This window comes from Zophobas morio, unplaced genomic scaffold (assembly GCF_036711695.1).
Source record: "Zophobas morio isolate AGI-343-1 ecotype UQ-CSIRO unplaced genomic scaffold, CSIRO_AGI_Zmor_V1 ptg000021l, whole genome shotgun sequence".
Lineage (NCBI taxonomy): Eukaryota > Metazoa > Arthropoda > Insecta > Coleoptera > Tenebrionidae > Zophobas > Zophobas morio.
Window position 1 is genome coordinate 14,617,071 of NW_026972126.1, and position 24,108 is coordinate 14,641,178.

Below are 24,108 nucleotides of genomic sequence, written 5' to 3' on the forward strand. Positions count from 1 at the left end.
TAAAAATCGAAACAACCAAAAGTTGGAAAATCGATAGACTGAAAAATCTAAAATTGCAAAAGAAAAAAATTAAATAACTCAAAAGTTAAAAAAACCGAAAATTTGCAAATCGAAAAATTGAATAATCGAAAATTGAAAAATTTGGCATTGAAAAAAAAAAGAAAAACTGTAAAATCAGAACATTCAAAAACCGAAAAATTGAAGAAAATAAAAAACAAATGAAAATTACAAATGGAAAATTGAAGATATGATAAATTGAAAAATTAAAAATTGAAAACTCATAAAATTACAAATTTAAAAATCGAAACAACCAAAAGTTGGAAAATCGAGAAACTGAGAAATCTAAAATTGAAGAAAGAAAAATTAAATAATCCAAAAGTTGAAAAATCGTAATAACCAAAAGTTGGAAAATCGCGAAACGGAAAAATTAAAAAGTCTAAAAGTTGAAAGATCAAAAACTTGAAAACAGAAAATTGCAAATTGAAAAATTGAAAAACTGAAAAGCTTGGCATTGAAAAAAAAAGAAAAACTGTAAAATCAGAACATTCAAAACCCGAAAAATTGAAAACATGAAGAAAATAAAAAACCGAATTAAAAAATTGTAAATGGAAAATCGAAGATACGATAAATTGAAAAATTAAAAACTGAAAGTCATGAAATTACAAATCTAAAAATCCAAACAACCAAAAGTTGGAAAATCGCGAAAATGAAAACTCTAAAATTGAAAAAAAAAGAAAAATTAAATAATCCAAAACTTGAAAAATCGAAAAATTGAAAACTCATGAAAAAATCGAAAATTGAAAAATCTGGCATTGAAAAAAAAAAGAAAAACTATAAAATTAGAACATTCAAAAACGGAAAATTTGAAAAATTGAAAAAATGAGGAAAATGGAAAAACGAAATGAATAATTGCAAATGGAAAATTGAAGATATGACAAATTGAAAAATTAAAAATTGAAAACTCATGAAATTACAAATCTAAAAATCGAAACAACCAAAAGTTGGAAAATCGAGAAACTGAAAAATATAAAATTGAAAAGAAGAAAAATTATATAACCCAAACGGTGAAAAATCGAAAAATTGAAAACCGAAAATTTGCAAATTGAAAAATTGACGAATTTGACATTGAAAAAAAGAGATAAACTATAAATTCAGAACATTCATAAACCGAAAAATTGAAAAAAAACAAGAAAATAAAAAACCGAAATGAAAAATTGCAAATGGAAGATTGAAGACACGAAAAATGGAAAAATTAAAAATTGAAAACTCCGGAAACTACAAATCTAAAAATCGGAACAACCAAAAGTTGTTAAATCGGGAAACTCTAAAAAATTTAAAATAAAATCTAGAAGAATTGCATATCGTTCAATTCAAGACCCTTGAAAAACGAAAAACAGAAAAATTGCATACGAAGCATTGAAAAATCGGATAACTGAAAAATAAAGAAAATAAAAAACCAAAACAGAGATTACAAATCGAAAAATGTTTCAAAGAAACGGGAATCTTCGACCAATTTTTTTAAATATTTTTCTCTTTTTCAACACGAAAAACTCCATTCAAAATACCAGATAGTTAGATTCCAGATAATTTGTCAATCGCAGACCTATGTAATTAATAATGATCCAGTTGATAATTATATGGTAATTAAATTGATAATAATTAATAGAATTTAAAAGAAAGCGCAAGTGTAGTTAGCGTTGACCTTCACCACTGCCGGCCTTACTAATAACAAAAAATGTGTCTAAGTTTGTTTAAACAGAACTTTTTTATGACATAAGTTAAAAAATGCCGAATTTGAATATTTTTCCAAAATCTGGATGTTTATGGTGAAAACTCAAAGCGGATTCATAAACCACAAGTACAGGACTGTGTTATTTTGTAAAATGTCAACAACAGTTACTATGCACAATTTTGAGGTGGCGCGATCAAGAGACGATTAGACCAATTTTGGTTAGCGTTTAACGTGTACACGATATTCCTAACGAAGTAGGGAAGCAGATGAATATCGTGACAACGGTTTGTTGAATCTTTTTTTCTATTTAAATAAAAAAATTACATTATTGAAAAAAGATCAAATTTACATTTAAAAAACAATTATTTTACAACAAATGTTCGAAATGTTATCCATTTACTTCCTGGCAAGAGTAAATAGTCGCACAAAGTTTACAAATGAATTTGTCAGCATATTAGGAGGAAATGAGTAATCACATTTAATATTCTTTCTTGGAGTTCTTCGATGCTTTGTGGTCTATTAAGATAAACTCGATTTTTTACATAACCCCATAGAATAAAGTCAAGTGGGGTTAAATCGGGTGACCTAGCTGGTCACTCAACTGCGCCCCTTCGTCCTATCCACCTTCTAGAAAAAAGTAATGCCGCAGATGGATTCTGCAGGTAAATTTGGGTTTCCATAGTTGGGGAATATTTGCCTAAGTCGAGGAATAATACTTTGTTGCAAAAATTTGAGGTATTTGTTAAAGTATAGAGCCTGAGTATTTTTACATATAGCCCAAATTTCATGAAGATCCAGTTAAACGTTCCCGAGATATTCAACTGCTTCCATTCTTTTTAGCCACTCTGTATAAAATTTGATAACAACCGGTCTACTAGTTTCGGATATTATTTTACTGCAACTTTTTGTCACAGTAGGACAAGTGTTGACATTTTCTTCTGAAATTATTTGACACTGACAATCCACCAAATGCACAACAAAAGCTACACCGCCTCTCGGTCGACTTATATTTAGCCCGAAATCCGCACCTCTCGCCGTCACCGCTCGTAATGAACTTGCGGCATAACGATGCAGGCCAATCTAAAAATCCATCAGTCATTCAATTGTGAGCACCAGGTCGTGGTGGCATCGCAGTTCCAGCGAGCAGTCCGCTCGAAGGCTGCGGTACGACCGGTCGCACGCGACCGCAAACCGCCGACATGCGGCCGCTTTACCTGCTCCTGACAGTGCTCCTAGTGGTCGGCGCGTCCGCCGAAGACGCCTTCCGCCTCGTCATCTTGCACAACAACGACATCCACGGCCGCTTCGAGGAGACGGCCCGGAACTCGGGCACCTGCAAGGACAAAACGCCCGCCGGAGGGGCGAAGGATGCGGACGGGTGCGTCGGAGGATTCGCGAGGACGGCGCACGAGATCCGGAAGTACCGGGAGGCGGCGAAGACCGGGGGCAGTCCGGTGCTGTTCCTGAACGCCGGGGACACGTACGTCGGCACCCCCTGGTTTGCGGTGCACAAGTGGAAGATCAGTGCGGAGTTTCTGAATGCTCTTAAGCCTGATGCTGCGGTAAGGGAGTTTTGATTGCGGATTAGGGGTTGAAAGTTCGAGTCATTTTCACGCGGTTGTGGGGTTTTATGATGAAATGGATAATAATTAATTATTATGGGGACCTTGTCGGTTCGACAATTTGGGTTATTTTGTAAGATTTCGAAAAAAAAAAAACGATTAACCGCAACAATATTACGTGACGCTAGAAGATGACTTTGTAAGTACTTAAACTAGTTTTTTCTGAGTTGGTTGCACGACACACACAGGATTAAAAAATATTTAGGAACGCTATATTTGGTTAAATATCAAGGTAATCCGTATTCTTCTTACGTTGAATAAATTTAGCTTGGAAACTATAGATGTTTCAACGACCTTGACACAACTATGGAAAAACGGTCAATCATATGGAAATCATTAGGGAAATCATTAGACGCTTGTATTTTATTCCACTTATTTATTAACAACGCCATAAAAATTTATACATCCCGTATATACGAGGGGAATTTAATAAAAAAATGTGTCGAAGATTACTTCCATAGAACCTCTCTCGCTCCTGACGTGCAGCCCAACAAATCCCGTTTCTTCGAAAAATTGCTTTTTTTGCGATTTTTGTTTACTGATAATAATCTCTATAAAGGAAAAACCAGTGGCGTAAATACCACTTTCGCAGCTTTTTTGACTTGGATTTTCAAGTCTAAATTTTTCAGTTTTCCGATTTTCCAAATTTTGAATCTTCCAATTTTTTTGACTTTGCAATTTTTCGATTTTTGCATTTTTCGATTTACAATATTCGGTTCGGTTTTTTATTTTCTTTATTTTTCCAATTTTTCGGTTTTTCAATATTCTGATTTTTCAGTTTAATGAATTTTATATTTTTTCTTTCTTCAATTTTTGATTTGCAATTTTTGTACATAGTTTGATATAATATTTTTAAAAATGTTGCACTTTTCCAATTTTACGATTTTAGAATGTTTCCATTTTTTATTGTTCGATTTTTGAACTTTTTCCTGTATTGGATTTTTCAATTTTTAAATTTTTCGATGTTTCCATTTTTTCTGCAGCCAATTTTTTGTTTCAGTTTTTTATTTTCTTTATTTCCAATTTTTCGGTTTTTCAATATCCTGATTTTATATATTTTTTTCAAAGTGAATTTTTTCGGTTTTTGGATTTTTCAGTTTTTCGATTTGGAATTTTTCGGTTTTCAATTTTTCGATTTTTCAACTTTTAGATCTTTTAATCTTTCGTTTTTTTCAGTTTTTTGTTCTTTCAATTTGTGATTTGCGTCATTTTTCCAATTTTTCGGTCTTTCAATATTCTGATTTTTCAGTTTAATGATTTTTATATGTTTTTTTCCTTCAATTTTTGATTTGCAATTTTTCTACATAGTTAGGTATAATAATTTTAAAAATGTTGCACTTTTCCAATTTTATGATTTTAGAATGCTTCCATTTTTTATTATTCGATTTTTGAACTTTTTCCTTTATTGGATTTTCCAATTTTTAAATTTTTCGATTTTTCCATTTTTCATTTCGTCAATTTTTCGTTTCAGTTTTTTATTTTCTTTATTTTTCCAATTTTTCGGCTTCCAATATTCTGATTTTATATATTTTTTTCAAAGTGAATTTATTCAGTTTTTGGATTTTTCAGTTTTTCGATTTGGAATTTTTCGCATTTCAATGTGTCGATTTCTCAACTTTTAGATCTTTTAATCTTTCGTCTTTTTCAGTTTTTTGTTCCTTCAATTTTTGATTTGCAATGTTTCTAGCTTAATGTAATAGTTTTAAGAATTTTTGCAGTTTTCCAATTTTACGATTTTAGAATTTTTCCATTTTTTTCGTTACTCGATTTTTAAACTTTTTCCTTTATTGGATTTTTCAATTTTTAGATTTTTCGATTCTTCAGTTTTTCATTTCTTCAAATTTTCGATTTTAATTTTTGCTTTCGGGTTTTTCTTTTTCAATTTGCGTTTTCCAACTTTCTATTTTTTTGTTTTTTTTTTCATTTTACGACATGCAATTCTTCGAGTTTTTATTTTAAAAGTTTTCAGTGTTTCTGTTTTTCAACTTTTGAATTTTTCAATTTTTAGACTTTCAGTTTTTCGTTTCAGCTTTTCATTTTCGTTATTTTTCCAATGTTTCGGTTTTTCAGTATTCTGATTTTTCAGTTTAATGATTTTTATATTTTTTCTTCCTTCAATTTTTTATTTGCAATTTTTCTACATAGTTTGGTATAATAATTTTAAAAATGTTGCACTTTTCCAATTTTATGATTTTAGAATGCTTCCATTTTTTATTATTCGATTTTTGAACTTTTTCCTTTATTGGATTTCCCAATTTTTAAATTTTCGATTTTTTCATTTTTCATTTCGTCAATTTTTTGTTTCAGTTTTTTATTTTCTTTATTTTTCCAATTTTTCGGTTTTTCAATTTTCTGATTTTATATATTTTTTTCAAAGTGAATTTTTTCTGTTTTTGGATTATTCAGTTTTTCGATTTGGAATTTTTCGGTTTTCAATTTTTCGATTTTTCAACTTTTAGATCTTTTAATCTTTCGTTTTTTTCAGTTTTTTGTTCCTTCAATTTGTGATTTGCAATTTTTCTAGTTTAATGTGATAATTTTAAGAATTTTGCAGTTTTTCAATTTTACGATTTTAGAATTTTTCCATTTTTTCGTTACTCAATTTTTAAACTTTTTCCTTTTCTACATTTTTCGATTCTTCAGTTTTTCATTTCGTCAAATTTTCGATTTTAATTTTTGCTTTCGGGTTTTTCTTTTTCGATTTGCGTTTTCCAATTTTGTATTTTTTTGTTTTTTTCATTTTACGACCTGCAATTTTTCGAGTTTTCATTTTAAAATTTTTCAGTTTTTCTGTTTTTCAACTTTAGAATTTTTCAATTTTTAGACTTTCAATTTTTCGTTTCAGCTTTTTATTTTCTTTATTTTTCCAATTTTCGGTGTTTCAACATTCTGATTTTATTGTTTTTTTCAGTTTTTGGATTTGGAATTCTCCGTTTTTTAATTTTTAGAACTTTTCAACTTTTAGATCTTGTAGTCTTTCGTTTTTTTTTCAGTTTTTTGTTCCTTCAGTTTTTGATTTGCAATTTTTTTAGTTTAATGTAATAATTTTAAGAATGTTGCAGTTTTCCGATTTTACGATTTTAGAATTTTTCATTTTTTAAACTTTTTCCTTTATTGGATTTTTCAATTTTTAGATTTTTCGATTCTTCAGTTTTTCATTACTTCAAATTTTCGATTTGTAATTTTTCCTTTCGGTTTTTTCAGCTTTTTATTTTCTTTACTTTTCCAATTTTCGGTTTTACAATATTCTGATTTTATAATTTTTTTCATTTTTCGGATTCTTCAATTTTTGGATTTGGAATTTTTCGTTTTTTAATTTTTCGATTTTTCAACTTTTAGATCTTTTAATGTAATTCTTCCAGTTTTCATTTTAAATTTTTTCAGGTTTTCTGTTTTCCAATTTTTGCAGGTTTCAGTTTTTAGATTTTTTAATTTTAAAAGTTTCAATTTCACAATTTTTCAATTTCAATTTTTCAATGTGCAATTTCGTTTCGGTTTTTTATTTTCTTTAATTTTTCCATTTTTCGGTTTTGCAATGTTTTGATTCTATGATTTTTCAATTTTCAATTTGAAAATAACTTTTAACTTTTTAATTGTTCTTTTTTCAATTTTCGATTTTTTCAATTTTTCGTTTCTTCAATTTTTGATTTGCAATTTTTCTAGTTTTAAATGATAATAATTTTTAACTTTTTCAATTTTACGATTTTAAAATCTTTCCATTTTTCAATAATTGAATTTTAAAACTTTTTCATTTAGTCGACTTTTCAATTCTTCGATTTTTCAACTTTTAGACCTTTTAGTCTTTCGTTTTTTTCAGTTTTTTGTTCCTTCAATTTTTGATTTGCAATTTTTTTAGTTTAATGTAATGATTTTAAGAATTTTGGAGTTTTCCAATTTTACGATTTTAGAATTCGTTACTCGGTTTTTAAACTTTTTCCTTTATTGGATTTTTCCATTTTTAGATTTTTGATTCTTCAGTTTTCATTTCTTCAAATTTTCGATTTGTAATTTTACCTTTCGGTTTTTTATTTTTTCAATTTTTCTTTCTCGATTTGCATTTCTAATTTTCTATTTTTTTATTTCTTCAGTTTTACGACATGCAATTCTTCGAGTTCTCATTTTAAAATTTTTCAGTTTGTCTGTTTTCCAACTTTTGAATTTTTCAATTTTAAGGATTTCAATTTTTCGTTTCAGCTTTTTATTTTCTTTATTTTTCCAATTTTCGGTTTTTCAATATTCTGATTTTATAATTTTTTTCAGTTTTTGGATTTTTCAATTTTTGGATTTCGAATTCTCCGTTTTTTAATTTTTTGACTTTTCAACTTTTAGATCTTTCAATGCAATTCTTCCAGGTTTCATTTTTAAATTTTTCTGTTTTCTGTTTTCCACTTTTTGGATGTTTCAGCAAAACTTTCAACTTTTTAAATTTTTTTTCAAGTTTCGATTTTTTCAATTTTTCGTTTCTTCAATTTTTGATTTGTAATTTTTCTAATTTTCAGTTTAAATATGCAATAATAATAATTTGTAACTTTTTCAATTTTACGATTTTAGAATTGTTCCATTTTTCAATTATAGAATTTTAAAACTTTTTCATTTAGTCAAGTTTTCAATTTTTCGATTTTTAATTTTTCAATTATTCGATTCTTCAATTCTTCATTTCACATAATTTTTTATTTCCACTGTTCGTTTCGGTTTTTTAGTTTCATTACTTTTTCAATTTTTCATTTCTTCAGTTTTACGGTTTGCAATTTTTCAATTTTTTTTGTTTCTTCAGTTTTACGTTTTCATTTATAAATCTTAGTTTTTTTATTTTCCAATTTTTTGATGATTCAATTTTTAGATTTTGCAATTTCATGAATTTTCAATTTTTAATTTTTACATTTTCACATTTTTTATGTTTCAATTTTTCGATTTTTCAAGTTTTTCATTCTCAATGTTTCGTTTTGGCACTTTCATTTTCTTTATTTTTTCAATTTTTGGATTTTTCAATTTTTTGATATGCAATTTTTTGGGTTTTCATTTTTTTCAATTCTTAAACTTTCAGTTGTTTTTAATTTTTTCTTTTTTTCAATTTTAGATTTTTCAGTTCCTCGATTTTTCAATTTTTCGTTTCTTCAATTTTTGATTTGCAGTTTTTCTAGTTTTTAATAATAATAATCATTTTTTACTTTTTCAATTTTACGATTTTAGAATTTTTTCATTTTTCAGTTATTGGATTTTAAAACTTTTTCATTTATTCGATTCCTCAAATCTTCGTTTCTTAAAATTCTCGATTTGTACTGTTTCGTTTCGGTTTTTTAAGTTCTTTGCTTTTTCAATTTTTCACTTCTCCAATTTTACGATAAAAAATAATCGAGCTTTCATTTATAAATCTTACAGTTTTTCTATTTTCCAATTTTTGGTTGTTTTAGTTTTTATATTTTGCAACTCTTCGATATGCAATTTCACGAGTTTTCAGTTTTTATTTTTTCTTTTTTTCGTTTTTAAAATTTTTCAATTTTTAGATTTTTCAATTTTTTTATTTCGTTTTGGCTTTTTATTTTTTCTTTTTATAATTTTTCGGTTTTTTAATGATCAGGTTTTATAATTTTTCTTTTTTTTTAATGTAAAATTTTTAAGTTTTTGGATTTTTCAATTTTTCGATTTTCATTTTTTCGATTTTTCAACTTTTAGATGTTTGTAATTTTTTTTTCAATTTTGGGTTTTTCAGTTCCTCGATTTTTAAATTTTTCGTTTGTTCAATTTTTTATTTGCAATTTTTTAGTTTTCATTTTAAATATATGTGTAACTGTAATTTTTCACTTTTTCACTTTTTCATTTATTCGATTTTTAATTTTTTGTTTTTTAATTTTTTTATTTCTCGACATTTAATTTTTCATTTTTTCTATCACTGTTACAGTTTCTTGATTTTATAGTTTCGAAAATTCTAAAATTTTCCGATTTTACAGTTTTTGGGTTTTCCAGTTTTTCAGTTCGATTCGTTTTTTCATCTTTCCAATTTTTCATTTTGATTAATCTTTTTCAATTCTAAGTTTTTCGGTTTTTAGTTTTTCAATGTTTCAATTTTTGGTTTTTTCAGTCCTTGCAGTTTTTTTTCAATTTTCGATTTTTCCGTTTTTTGCGATTTTTTAGTTTTTCAATTTTTCATTTTGCGTTTTTTCAATTTTTCTGATATTCAACTTTACGATTGGGAAAATTACAAATCATGAATGGAGAAACGAAAATATATAAAATGAAAACTTCGAAAAATCTAAAATCTGGAAATCAAGAAGTTGAAATCAAAAATTTGAAAAGTGAAAAATTGGCACTTGAAATCGAAACATTGAAAATTAAAGAAATCGAAAAATCGGATAATTGAACATCGAAGATTGAAAATTTGAAGAATTTAAAAAACAAACAATTATATATGAAATCGAAAGAAACATTGAGAAAATAAAGGAAATAAAAAAACAAAAATTGTGGTACAAAATCGGGAAAATGAAAAATAAGAATCAAGAACTTGTAAAATTGAGGAACCGAAAAATTAAAAAATGGAAAAACATAAGAATTGTAAAATTGAAAATTTTCAAACGAAAAATTATAGAACCGAAACACTGAAATATTTTTAAAATAATATACAGTAAGATTCAAAATATTTCACATGAGGAACAGGCAGAGAAAACAAATTTTCATGTATTTGTCTCACACCAAAATAACGTTCTGAGTATAGTACAACTTCCAAGAACGTTTTTTTGGGGAAATTTTATTTCCCTGTGAAGTTAAAAACTGTAATAACTGGGTAAATAAATGACACTGTATATGCTCCGTTTACCGAACAGATGGAGTATCACGTGCACTTCACGTGCCTACAAAGTAAGCGTTCCAAACTTACACAATATCACGAGATAAGGATAAAAATATAAACATTCACATAATAAAATTTTAATGGACACTAAAATAACGTTCGGAATATACAACTTCAAAGAACTTTTGTTTGGGGTTCCATAGGTCCTAGGGTGCCGAATCACATAATAAAGGTGAGAAAACCGTTGCATAGAGAACGAGAACAGCCGACGAAGGGTCGATCATAAATAACTTTCGGGGTGCATTCCTGTAAATTGGGGTTGATGATGGACTCTGCCGGTGATTATTGTGGATATATTTTTTTCTAAAACACCGAATTTGTTTGGTTGTGTTTCAGGTGCGAGGAAAGTTCTAACTGGTAACGAATCAAAATTGATTTTTATGTCATGTGTCATGTCTAAAAAAATGACCCTATAAAAATACTGAACTTGGCATTGTATTGTGGTAGAGTGAATGGTTAATTAAGTATTTTGAATGGATAAATTTACAAATATTCGAAGGCAATAACCATAACACCAATTTCGTTTGTTTAATAAAACAGTGTATAAAAATGAGCGCAGGGGTTTTAATTTTTCAGCGCTAATTATTTTTAAGGTTATGTTTAATCTATTCTTTTCATTTTGTTTTTATTATCGATTTGAAACTTACCTCGGAATATAAACATAAAATTGTTTGTTTTTTCAACGCAGTAAGGCACACTTACTTATCAGTTTTACAAAAAAAAAGTAATAATGCAACACCTAGCTGAAATAAAAATATTTTCGTTTTGTCAAAAAGAACTTGATTGTTGGAGGGCTCATTAACTACATAAATAATACATATGGGGTTAAATTATTTGTCTATGAAAATATCGAATTTTGTCCTCTTCACCAAAAATTTCTCCTCATGGTTACGGATTATGACATTTTGATATATTTTTTTCTTTATAAGGAGTTTTTAGATAAGTCTTCAGTGCTAATCTTTGTTAACACATAGTAATAAAACTGCGATAAATGTTCTTAAACGATTATTATTTTGTTTTTCGAATGTGAGTCAGACAAATCTGATTATCTCCAAAATGCAAATTTGCGTAATCTTCCACAATTTTAAGGTCAGATTAAAAAAGAGCGTGACAGATATCATTATGTAATTGTGTAACTGAATCCATGATTATGAATTTTAAATAAATTTTCAAAATATGTGTCTTAACATATCTAAAATGGTTAGATTTTTCAATACTTTGACAGATAATGGGATAGAACAGGAAATAAGATTTAGTTAAAGGGAGACTCTTTTTTTTTGAGTACAGTATTTGCTGTTTGATAATAGTTATTTACATTATAAATGCGGTAGGTTACATTTTACAATGCGAAGATTTAATATTGAAACACGAGGCAAAGCCGAGTGTTTTAATAAATCTGAGCGTTGGAAAATGCCTACCGCATGAATAATGTATACAACTTTTTGGCCGATGACCTAGTGGTGCTTGTTTTCGTCAATTTTTACATTTTTACTTCCCGAGCATAAGCAAAGGAAGTATTGTAATCGAGTCCGTCGGCCGACTCTCTACTTTTACGTTTTCTCGATCTTTCATGACCCCTAGAAGACGAAGAAATAGGTCTCCCATTTCCGTCTGTCTGTCCGTCTGTCCGTCTGTCCGTCTGTCCGTCTGTCCGTCCGTCTGTCCGTCCGTCTGTCCGTCCGTCTGTCCGTCTGTCCGTCCGTCTGTCCGTCTGTCCGTCTGCCGTCCCGGATTTTTATTAGACAGATAATCTCCGAAAGTACTCGACCGATTGTTGTGAAGTTTTGTACTTATATTAAGAATATCATGTAGATGGTAAAACGCTAACCAAAATTTGTCTAATCATCCCCACCACTAATGCGATGATGTCACTTCAAAATTGTACATAGTAAATGGGTTTTCAATTGTATAAAATAACATAGTCCTACACATGTAGTTTACAACTCTGAATCGACTTTTCACCCGAAACGTCCAGATTTTTGGAAAAAAAATCAAAATTATAAAACAACATTTTGAAATTTAATTTTTAATCTGCTAACCAGAATGCTTTGAAATGTTGCAGATGTTTTAAGGCTATAAAGAGCATCATAAATCTTTAGTCAAAAAATATTTGCTTATCCCCTCCAATAACTTGATGACGTCAGCTCAAAAGTTTGTGGAATAAATCATATCTAAAATGTACAAAATATGATGAGTCTGTACTTGTGATCTATCACTCCATTCATATTTTTTGGATTTGCATATACAGGGTGACTCAAAAAAATTAATGAATGCGTAAATTTATTTTACTGATTTACTCAGAAACTACAAAACCGAATGCTTTGAAATCTTGCAGATGTTTTAAGGTTATAAAGAGCATAATAAATGTTTAGTCAAAATATATTTGCTTATCCCCTCCAAAAACTTGATGACGTCAGCTCGAAAGTTTGCCGAATAAATCCTATCTAAACTGTAAAAATATGATGAGTCTGTACTTGTAATTTATCACTCCATTCATATTTTTTGGATTTGCATATACAGGGTGACTCAAAAAAATTAATGAATGCGTAAATATATTTTATTGATTTAATCCGAATGCTCTGAAATCTTGCAGATGTTTTAAGGTCATAAAGAGCATAATAAATGTTTAGTCAAAATATATTTGGTTATCTTCTACAAAAAACTGATGACGTCAGCTCAAAAGTTTGCCGAATAAATCGTATCTAAAATGTACAAAATATGATGAGTCTGTACTTGTGATTTATCATTCCATTCATATTTTTGAATTTGCATATGCAGGGTGACTCAAAAAAATTAATGAATGCGTGAATTTATTTTATCGATTTAATCAGGAATTACAAAACCGAATGCTTTGAAATCTTGGGAATATTTTAAAGTTATTATAATCATGGTAAACTTTTGTTCAAAATGTATTTGTTCATCCCTCCTAAAAAAATTGATGACGTCACCCTTAAATTTTGCTGAATAAATCCTATCTAAAATGCAAACAAAGTTTGTACTTGTGATTTATCATTCCATTCATATTTTTTAGATTTTCTTAAGAGGTGGTTCAAAAAAATTAATGAAGTCAATTTATTTTATTGATTAAATTAAAGGCAACACTTATTATTAGTATTACACCCCAACGAACCCAATTTGGTAGACACAAAATTTGTTAAAGGAAAAATTCGGTTGAAACATAAGGATAGCACGCTTATTTACATCGACTTTAACATTACAGACCTGCATTTGTTTTATGCGCTCACTTGGTTCCGCGAATGTGAAATAGACATGTTTATAATCAACCAATTGTGAATTTCACCGTCAAGAATTAAAATAAAACCCAATGTTTTATATAATAAGCGGAAGTCGAAGCAATAAAACCGATGGTCGTTTTGTTTACAGTTTCTCTGTTTGACTCTCACGTATGCTGTTACGCCTGTCATCTTAAATTAAGAATGTTTATACATACACGATTTTCAGTTGCCTCTGATACGTATACGTGAGTAAATTGTTTCGTTATTTTATTGATTATTACAAATCAATATTCAAAACGACCCATTTCATTTTCCCGAAAATTTGAGAATATAATAATTTTATTCTTAGTATTACACTACATCTATCCCAACTGATATACGTGTCCTTGCAAAAATGTTGATGACGTCATCGCAATTTTTTTTTAAATTCCCACTACAAAAATGTAATGAGAAAAAAAACACAATAGGCATGCAGTCGTTTCCGACAGCGAGGGAAGTACTGTCTAAACTCTTTAGACCAATTTTTACTTCCCGAGCGTAAGCAAAGGAAGTATTGTAATCGAGTCCGTCGGCCGACTCTCTACTTTTACGTTTTCTCGATCTTTCATGACCCCTAGAAGACGAAGAAATAGGTCTCCCATTTCCGTCTGTCTGTCCGTCTGTCCGTCTGTCCGTCTGTCCGTCTGTCCGTCCGTCTGTCCGTCTGTCCGTCTGTTGTCACGGATTTTTATTAGACAGATAATCTCCGAAAGTACTCGACCGATTGTTGTGAAATTTTGTACTTATATTAAGAATATCATGTAGATGGTAAAACGCTAACCAAAATTTGTCGAATCATCCCCACCACTAAAGCGATGACGTCACTTCAAAATTGTACATAGTAAATGGGTTTTCAATAGTATAAAATAACATAGTCCTACACATGTAGTTTACAACTCTGAATCGACTTTTCACCCGAAACGTCCAGATTTTTGGAAAAAAAATCAAAATTATAAAACAACATTTTGAAATTTAATTTTTAATCTGCTAACCAGAATGCTTTGAAATGTTGCAGATGTTTTAAGGCTATAAAGAGCATCATAAATCTTTAGTCAAAAAATATTTGCTTATCCCCTCCAAAAACTTGATGACGTCAGCTCAAAAGTTTGTGGAATAAATCATATCTAAAATGTACAAAATATGATGAGTCTGTACTTGTGAACTATCACTCCATTCATATTTTTTGGATTTGCATATACAGGGTGACTCAAAAAAATTAATGAATGCGTAAATATATTTTATTGATTTAATCAGGAACTACAAAACCGAATGCTCTGAAATCTTGCAGATGTTTTAAGGTCATAAAGAGCATAATAAATGTTTAGTCAAAATATATTTGCTTATCCCCTCCAAAAACTTGATGACGTCAGCTCGAAAGTTTGCCGAATAAATCATATCTAAAATGTACAAAATATGATGAGCCTGTACTTGTCATTTATCACTCCATTCATATTTTTTGGATTTGCATATACAGAGTGACTCAAAAAAATTAATGAATGCGTAAATTTATTTTATTGATTTAATCAGGAACTACAAAACCGAATGCTTTGAAATCTTGCAGATGTTTTAAGGTTATAAAGAGCATAATAAATTTTTAGTCAAAATATATTTGGTTATCTTCTACAAAAAACTGATGACGTCAGCTCAAAAGTTTTCCGAATAAATCGTATCTAAAATGTACAAAATATGATGAGTCTGTACTTGTGATTTATCATTCCATTCATATTTTTGGATTTGCATATGCAGGGTGACTCAAAAAAATTAATGAAGGCGTGAATTTATTTTATCGATTTAATCAGGAATTACAAAACCGAATGCTTTGAAATCTTGGGAATATTTTAAAGTTATTATAAGCATGGTAAACTTTTGTTCAAAATGTATTTGTTCATCCCTCCTAAAAAAATTGATGACGTCACCCTTAAATTTTGCTGAATAAATCCTATCTAAAATGCAAAAAATACGATGAGTTTGTACTTGTGATTTATCATTCCATTCATATTTTTTAGATTTTCTTAAGAGGTGGTTCAAAAAAATTAATGAAGTCAATTTATTTTATTGATTAAATTAAAGGCAACACTTATTATTAGTATACACCCCAACCAACCCAATTTGGTAGACACAAAATTTGTTAAAGGAAAAACTCGGTTGAAACATAAGGGTAGCACGCTTATTTACATCGACTTTAACATTACAGACCTGCATTTGTTTTATGCGTTCACTTGATTCCGCGAATGTGAAATAGACATGTTTATAATCAACCAATTGTGAATTTCACCGTCAAGAATTAAAATAAAACCCAATGTTTTATATAATAAGCGGAAGTCGAAGCAATAAAACCGACGGTCGTTTTGTTTACAGTTTCTGTGTTTGGCTCTCACGTATGCTGTTACGCCTGTCATCTTAAATTAACAATGTTTATACATACACGATTTTCAGTTGCCTCTGATACGTAGGTATACGTGAGTAAATTGTTTCGTTATTTTATTGATTATTACAAATCAATATTCAAACGACCCAATTCATTTTCCCGAAAATTTGAGAATATAATAATTTTATTCTTAGTATTACACTACATCTATCCCAACTGATATACGTGTCCTTGCAAAAATGTTGATGACGTCATCGCAATTTTTTTTTAAATTCCCACTACAAAAATGTAATGAGAAAAAAAACACAATAGGCATGCAGTCGTCAAGTTTCCGACAGCGAGGGAAGTACTGTCTAAACTCTTTAGACCAATTTTTTTAAATTGTGTGGAATTTGTAAGGAGGCTTTCCCTGCGTCAAACGTCAGATAAAATTAAAATCGTGACAGATAGTTCTATATGACTGCTGCTTATGCCACCAGATGGCGCTCTCCAAACTCAATAAAAAAATCAATTGCTATTATTTTAAAACATTTAATAGATGCATTTATGCGGTATCTTATTTTGGTGAACACAAGCTTTGTTAATGATGAGGTGTCTATTTTTTTATAGGTTTTATAACTCTGAAAATTTCTGTGTTTATTACCGCACTTAATTTGGTAAATGACAGTTCAATGTGTAAAAATCAAAATACCATGGCTATCTACGATACGTAAATGTCAGTTTTACAGTTGTCGAGGCCAAAAAAGCTCCTACAACACCGGAAACTTAAAAAATTCTCAAAATTAAGTAAACTAACGTGAAATTACAACTAACCGTTATTTATATCCTAACTAAATAACAGTGGCGTAGAGGGACGATTACAAAAATTCATTATATTTTATTTTCAAAAATATTCTAGACTTTCGTGTATGTCTAGAAATTTACAAATATTATTTCATGTGCGAACATTTAATTTCTCATTTCGCACACCTCATTTTTCATTTTGCACATCTTATTTCTGATATCTTCTCATTCCTACATTCATGTTCTCGTTTTTCATTCCTCACATCTCATAGATGTAATGAATCACATTACATTACTCATATTTCCTATTTCCCATTTGTCATTTTTCCCACTTCGCTTTTCTGATTTCTCATTTCATAATTCCTACTGCGCATCTTCTACTTCTCATTTCCCATTTCACTTATCTCATTTCACATTTCTCACATTTAATTACCTCAAGTCTCAGATTTCACTTCTCGTGATTTATAAAACGAAATCAAAAATGGGGACCGAGAAATGGGTACTGAGAAATAGGCAGGGGATTGTTAATCGAGAATCGGGAAATGGGAAATCAGAAAATCGGGAAAAATTAAAAACGAAGAATGGGAAATGAACTCTTATGAGAAATCAAAACGAAATGTGAAGATTGAAAAATGAGATGTGAGAAATGAGCAGTGAGAAATCAAGTATGTGAAATGAGAAATGAACTGTGAGAAATGACAATGAAACGAGTTATGAGAAATGATGTGTAACGTGTGGGGTGTGAGAATGAGAAATAAGAAATTGAGATATAGGAAACGAAATGAGATGTGAGAAGGAATGAGCAGTGAGAAATGAGATATGAGATGAGAATTCAGATATGCAAATGAAAATGAGATGTGAGAATGAAAAGTGAGAAATGAGAAATGAAGTGTGAGAAATGAGATGTATGATAAATGGGAAATGGGAAACGGGAAATAAGAAATGCGAAAATGAGAAATGAGAAATTATATGTGGGAAATGAAAAATGAAAAGTGCCGATTGCGGGCTGCGGAATGGCAAATGTGAAATGGGTAATTAAAAGTGACAAATAAAAAATGAGATGCGATCAGAGAAATGAGATGCGAGAAATTAAATGTAACATGAGAGGAGTGACAACTGAGAAATGCAAAATGAGAAAAGGAAAATGGAAAATAGTAAGATGAGGTACGAGAAATGATAAATGAAGTATGGAAAATGAGATGTGAGAAATGAGAACTGAGATGTGAGAATGGGAAATGGGAAATGGGAAGTGGGAAATGAGAAATTTGAAATGAGATATGATAAATAAGAAAAGAGAAATGAGGAGTAGGAAACAGGAAATGAGGAACGGGACATAGGAAATGGCAAATCGGACATTGAAAATCGTAAAATAGTGTGCGAAATGAAAAATGAGATGTGATAAATGAGAAATAAAATGTGAAAAAAAAATGTGATGTGCGAAATCAGAATTAGGATTTATGAAATGAAATGTGAGAATGAAGAATGAGAAATTTAAAATGAAAAATGAGATGTTAGCAATGAGAAATGAGATATGCGAAATGGGAAATGAGAAGTAAGAGATGTGAGAAATGAAATATGAGAAAGTAAGAGATGTGAGAAATGAAATATGAGATGTGAGAAATTAAATGTGACATGTGGGGAATGATAAATTAGACATGGGAAAGAGGAAATGGAAAGTAGGAGATGATAAATTTCAAGTGGGACATGAGAAATGCTAAAGCAGATGTGGGAAACGAAAAATAAGATCTGGGAAATAAAAATTGAGATGTAAGAAACGAAATGTGTGAATGAGAAATGGGGAAGAGGAAACTTAAAATGAGAAATGTAGTGTTAGAAATGAGATATGCGAAATGGGAAATGGAAAATGCGAAATTAGATGTGAGAAATTAAATGTGACATGTGAAGAATGAAAGATGAGAAAAGGGAAATGGAAAGTAGGACATGAAAAATTGAAAGTGGTACATGGGAAAAGCCAAATTAGATGTGGCAAATGAAAAATGAGATCTGGGAAATGAGAACTGAGATGTGAGAAATGAGAAATGGAGTGTGAAGAATGAAAGATGAGAAACGAGAAATAATAAATGAAGTATGGGAAATGAGAAGTGAGAAATGGGAACTGAGATGTGAGAATGGGAAATGGGAAGTGGGAAATGAGAAACCGGCCATGGGAAATGGCAAATGGGACATTGAAAATCGCAAATTAGTGTGTGTAATAAAAAATGAGATATGATAAATGAGAAATTAATTGTGAAAAATAAAAAATGTAATATGAGAAATGAAAATTGAGATGTAAAAAATGAAATGTGAGAATGAGATACACAAAATGGGAAATGAGAAATGAGAAATGTGAAATTAGATGTGAGAAATAAAATATGAGATGTGAGAAGAGAAATGTGATATGAGAAATTAAATGTGACATGTGATTGACATGTAAGAATGGGAAATGGGAAATGAGAAATTTGGAATGAGAAATGTTAAATGATAAATAAGAAAAGAGAAATGGGAAATAGGAAATGGGAATCAGAAAGGGAATATGGAAAATGGCAAATGGGACATTGAAAATCGCAAATTAGAGTGAGAAATGAAACATGAGATGTGAGAAGTGAAATGAAATATGAGAAATGAGATATGCCAAGTGTGAAATGGGAAATGTGAATTGCGACATGAGAAATGGGAAATGAGAAATGAGATGTGATAAATGAGAAATAAAATGTGAAAAAAAATGTGATGTGCGAAATCAGAATTGAGATTTATGAAATGAAATGTGAGAATGAAGAATAGGGAATTTAAAATGAGAAATGAGATGTTAGAAATGAGAAATGAGAAGTAAGTGATGTGAGAAATGAAATATGAAATGTGAGAAATTAAATGTAACATGTGGGAAATGAAAAATGAGACATGAGAAACGGGAAATGGAAAGTAGGAGAATGATAAATTTGAAATTTGAAATGAGAAATAGTAGATAAGAAAAGGGAAATGGGAAACGCGAAATGAGAAACGGTAAATGAGTAATGGGAAATAAGAAACGGGAAATGAGAAACGGGAAATTCTCAACAACAAGCAATCAATTTTTGATTCTGATCACATAATAGGCGTTAACTGTTTAAAATTATTTGAGACTGCCAAAAAATATAAATTTCACGAAAATTAAAAAAAAAAAAAATAACACAAAACTGTTTGAATGAGCTCAAATCATGGACCCATTCCTAAACGCGTCGCGCAAAATTTTGAGATTTTTTTTTATGTTTTCGGTGTTGTAGTGAACAAACTTTATTGGGTCATCATGTACAGAATAATCAAACAGATTGGTTTAAACATTCATTAGATTACCCATTTATCAATGCTAAAATAAAAAAATTTAAACAAAATTAGAGAATTTGTCAAAACTAATTTCAGAGTCAAAATGTTAACGACAAACGATTTAGATTGTCGTCGGAAGATTACAAATATTGCATCATGCAATTATCTTTCTCATTATCATTACAAATGATACAACATAATTTTTGTTTTTATTTTATAATTATTTGTCACAAAAAAGTGGAATATTAGAATTATTGTAAATAGTGCTGACATCACTTTTCTCAAGACAAATATTTTATGTTTGGACAACGATTTCAAGATTAATCAATTTTACCACGTGCTAATGCGGTGCTTTTAACTTTATTGATCTACAATTTTTTTATCAATAACGATGTTTTGTGTATTCTTTGAGGGTTCACAAGGTAACAACAAGCGGATCGTGGCACTCTTGAACGCCGATATTTACCTTTTTTGAACAAATAGATAAGAGAATTTTGTCGATCCACAACAACAACAAAAAAAAACACTGAGAGTTGAGCACTTGTATTATAAGAATTATTTTTATTTTTTATTTAATTGATGAAAAACAGGAAACAATACACCTTTGTAGTTTTTATCATAGGATTATTGCTGAATTTAGTCAACTAATCCAGATAAGTTACAATAGAGACACTCTAACAAAGAGGACGTGTTTGTGTCCAGCTGTTTTATTTTTCTTTTTAACTGTTTGTTTTTCGTTTCCACTCTTTTAGGTGAGACATACATTTTACAAGTCAACCATTTTCTTTATTGCGAAAACATCAGCAACTCGAAGGTTTTTTTTAATCTTTTAACAAAATTATCTTAATAGCAGGAATTAAGTGCTTTTATTGTTTCTTTGTTACCTTTTAGTATTTTCAGTCTGGGTCTTGTCGTAAACAAACGCATACGTTGAGTAGATAAAAACGTGCAACCATACGTCACTTGTATATAAATAGATAGTTTATTATAAACTTTTGTGTTTTTAAAAGGCAAATGTCACACCTAAAATACATTACCTATATTTTAAAAATATCAAGTACAAACTTTACAAATAAAAAAAAAACTACTCGGACAACTTTATAAGCGAATTTCGTTTCCATTTGTCATATAAGTTATCTCAATCAAGCTGTGTTATACCACATGTTTTCAAATTGAAGATGTTTTGCACTAATCTATCTATATGAATTTAATTAAATGTCAAGTTCCACACTAATTACTGTCGGCGGGAACTGAAAAGGCACGTCATCGTACAATTCGGTCGATTAAAAAAATATAAAAAAATGTTCTTTTAACGAGAAAAGTTACATCATAATTTCGGCTATTGAAAATTATTGCGTTTAAACGGCGTAAAGTATTTTAGACACAATGTTGTTAATTTCCGGTTGATGATAATAGATTTTGTGTAGAGTATAATAGTTTGTGAATTTGAAAGGTGCCCGACATTTTCTTCTTATTAAGAAAGTGGAAAGCTATTTACAATTAAAAAAAGTATCCATAACGAATTCAGTTGTGATTGGAGAAAGAAGGCGAAAATAACATTGAAAATAACCATTTAAAAATACCATTGGTGATGAAAGTTGGTCCTTCGTGTTCGTACTAATCAACGAGAGTGATGATTTTTTCTAATTAAAGAGGAACTGTTAAAATCAGTATTTGTTTTGATGATCGTATCTACGTGTGCAGAATTTAATGAAGAACAGGTGTTGGTTAATTCCTTTTAAATGCTCATTATCATAGTAATGACGATATTATTTTTGTCCGTGGAATTCTGGATTTTAATATGCATAAGATAACCTATTTAGCGCATAGCTACAATTTTATAATTGTGTTATCATTGCCTCGTTACAAACTTCGAAGACATATGATTTCATTTATGGTGAAAGGGTGAAGGTTACAAATAACATTTTTGTTATCATTTGCATATAATAATTAAAAATGCAGATAATAATTTAAAATATTACGTTTTTTCGGAAATCGCACTACTTTTTTATTTTTATTCTTTTAATATTTTCTTCTTTTTTAGTTTTTTTAGTGTTACGATTAACGGACTTAAATAATGTACTATTCTTAACAGTATAAATGTCATTTTCAGCAAACTTTGCACCATATGGTGTACATGTTTTGTACTAATCTATTTGGATTTAATTAAGTGTCCAGCCGGACTAATTGCTGTCGGCGAGACCGAAAAAGTACATGTCATCGTACAATTTGGCCAATTTAAAAAATACAGAAAAATGTTCTTGATGGCTAAAGTTGCATCATAATTTCGGATTAAAAATTATTGCGTTTAAATGGCGTAACTTATTTTAAACCTACATTAAAGTCAACTTCCGCTTTACATTAGAAGTTTTTGTGTTTTCTTAGTAATGTTTATTGTTGTCACAAGCTGTGTTCTTATCTGGAGAGCGCCAAAAATACTGTGTTTAATTTCTAAACTATCAAAGACACCTAGAAATATTTCTATAATTATTTGAAAGAGTTTACATATTTTCAAAAATTAGTTGGATAATCATTTTGTTTAAACATTTTCAAATGGCATTATCATAGTTATAAAGGTGACTATTGTCTTTTAAAGACTTTATTTGCCTTTGCGATAGTTTGTGTGTTTACCTTATCAAAGTACAGGTGTTACTTACTTCTTATAAATGCTCACTATCGTAATAATGACGATGTTGTGGAATTATTATGCCACGATAACCTATGCTATGGCAATTTTGTTATCATATCGGACATTCTTTTGATCACGAGTTCGTGTAAAGATATTACCAGAATTTTTTCTGCATAGAGGTGAATAAATGTAGAAGTCATTGTCAAAAATCGCAGTTATTTAATTAAATTGGTTTACAAATATACAAAAGGCAATTATTGATTATTGATTGATATTGATTGTTAGTTTGTTGTTGCTATTCTCTGAATGAGTCAAAGTATAATTAACCTTGTACCGATTCATTAAATTTATTTGCATGAACATATTGGAACATTACGATATAAAATTAAAAAGTAGCAGGTAATAGTAGCACTTCGTGTGCTATTTATGAGGAAAATTTTTGCCACTCGAACCGCAGTCGAGTGTGGCAAATCATTAAAATGTAATCACTGCTTATTCAGTAATTGTACATTATGAACTAGCCCCAAGGAAACATAATTGTTTTGACATTTGCGGCTTCCAAAGCTGTCTTATTGTCACAGTAAGACGTATTTAAAAATGAATACATTACACAATAGGTGCAAAAAAAGCTATTATGGTTATATTTTGCACAGAGCGGGTATAATTTAACCTTTAATTATAAAATTCGCAGAAGCGTGTGGGTGGGGAAATTGATATAATATGTAAAGTTGTTTGTAGAAACATTATGACATTGTTGGGTATTGTTTACAAGGTATTTTGTTCCAGGTGTGGAATTTATTAATATTAGTTATGAAACTTGGCATTGGAATGAATTTATAATATGTAATAATTAACAGACAAAGGAACAAAAAACCACGAAGAGCTGAAGAAAATGTTTATTAACGTAGGAACTGTATGGACAAAATTAAGTTCACACGATCTTGAAAGCTTTTTTTTTCTAATTTTCCAAATCACTTATTTTTTATTTTTTATTGTTTAAAAAAAAATTAGATGTTAAAATCCAGTGTTTTTTGAGTGTATGAAAAAATAAAAAAAAACGGAAAATTTTTTATATGCACAAGTCAAATATAAGCAATCTGCAGCCTCGCGGGATGGGGATAAGTGCGTCGCTCAAGGCAGTCTTCTCGTCACCAGTTGCGGAATTGCGGTTCTCTACGGGATCCGCTCGTCGTAGAAGGAATTGCGTCAGTCGGCGTAATCGTGATAATGACCGTAGGTGCAATTCGTACAGGGGAGGATTACCTAATCCGCTATAACATGTTTTTTCAAAAATAAATAAATAAAAAATAAATAAAAATGCGTTTTTCAAAATATATGTTCCAAATGGACACGATCCTATTGTCACAACACAATTAATTACCGAAATATAAACAATTTATATGCGAAGGTGTCATGACTTTTGGACTAAAGTGACGCTGCATTTCTTAAAAAAATTAACCAAAAAGGTTTTTGAATTACCCTTCACTGATGGAAGTGTATATGTATAATACAAATTAAAAACACAGTTCAAAGTTAATTTTAATTTATTGATTTC

At 29.5% G+C, this 24,108-nt stretch overlaps 1 protein-coding gene across 3 annotated transcripts in view; it reads left to right on the forward strand.

The window, feature by feature from the left end:
• Positions 1 to 2,813: 2,813 nt before the first annotated feature.
• LOC135132294 (protein 5NUC-like) overlaps positions 2,814 to 24,108 on the forward strand; it is a 28,309-nt gene continuing 7,014 nt past the window's right edge. For all 3 annotated transcript variants that reach the window (XM_064060341.1, XM_064060339.1, XM_064060340.1), the window contains exon 1: positions 2,814 to 3,294. In XM_064060341.1, coding sequence (XP_063916411.1) covers positions 2,932 to 3,294 — 363 coding nt within the window. In that variant the 5' untranslated portion in view covers positions 2,814 to 2,931. The remainder of the gene's footprint in view (positions 3,295 to 24,108) is intronic.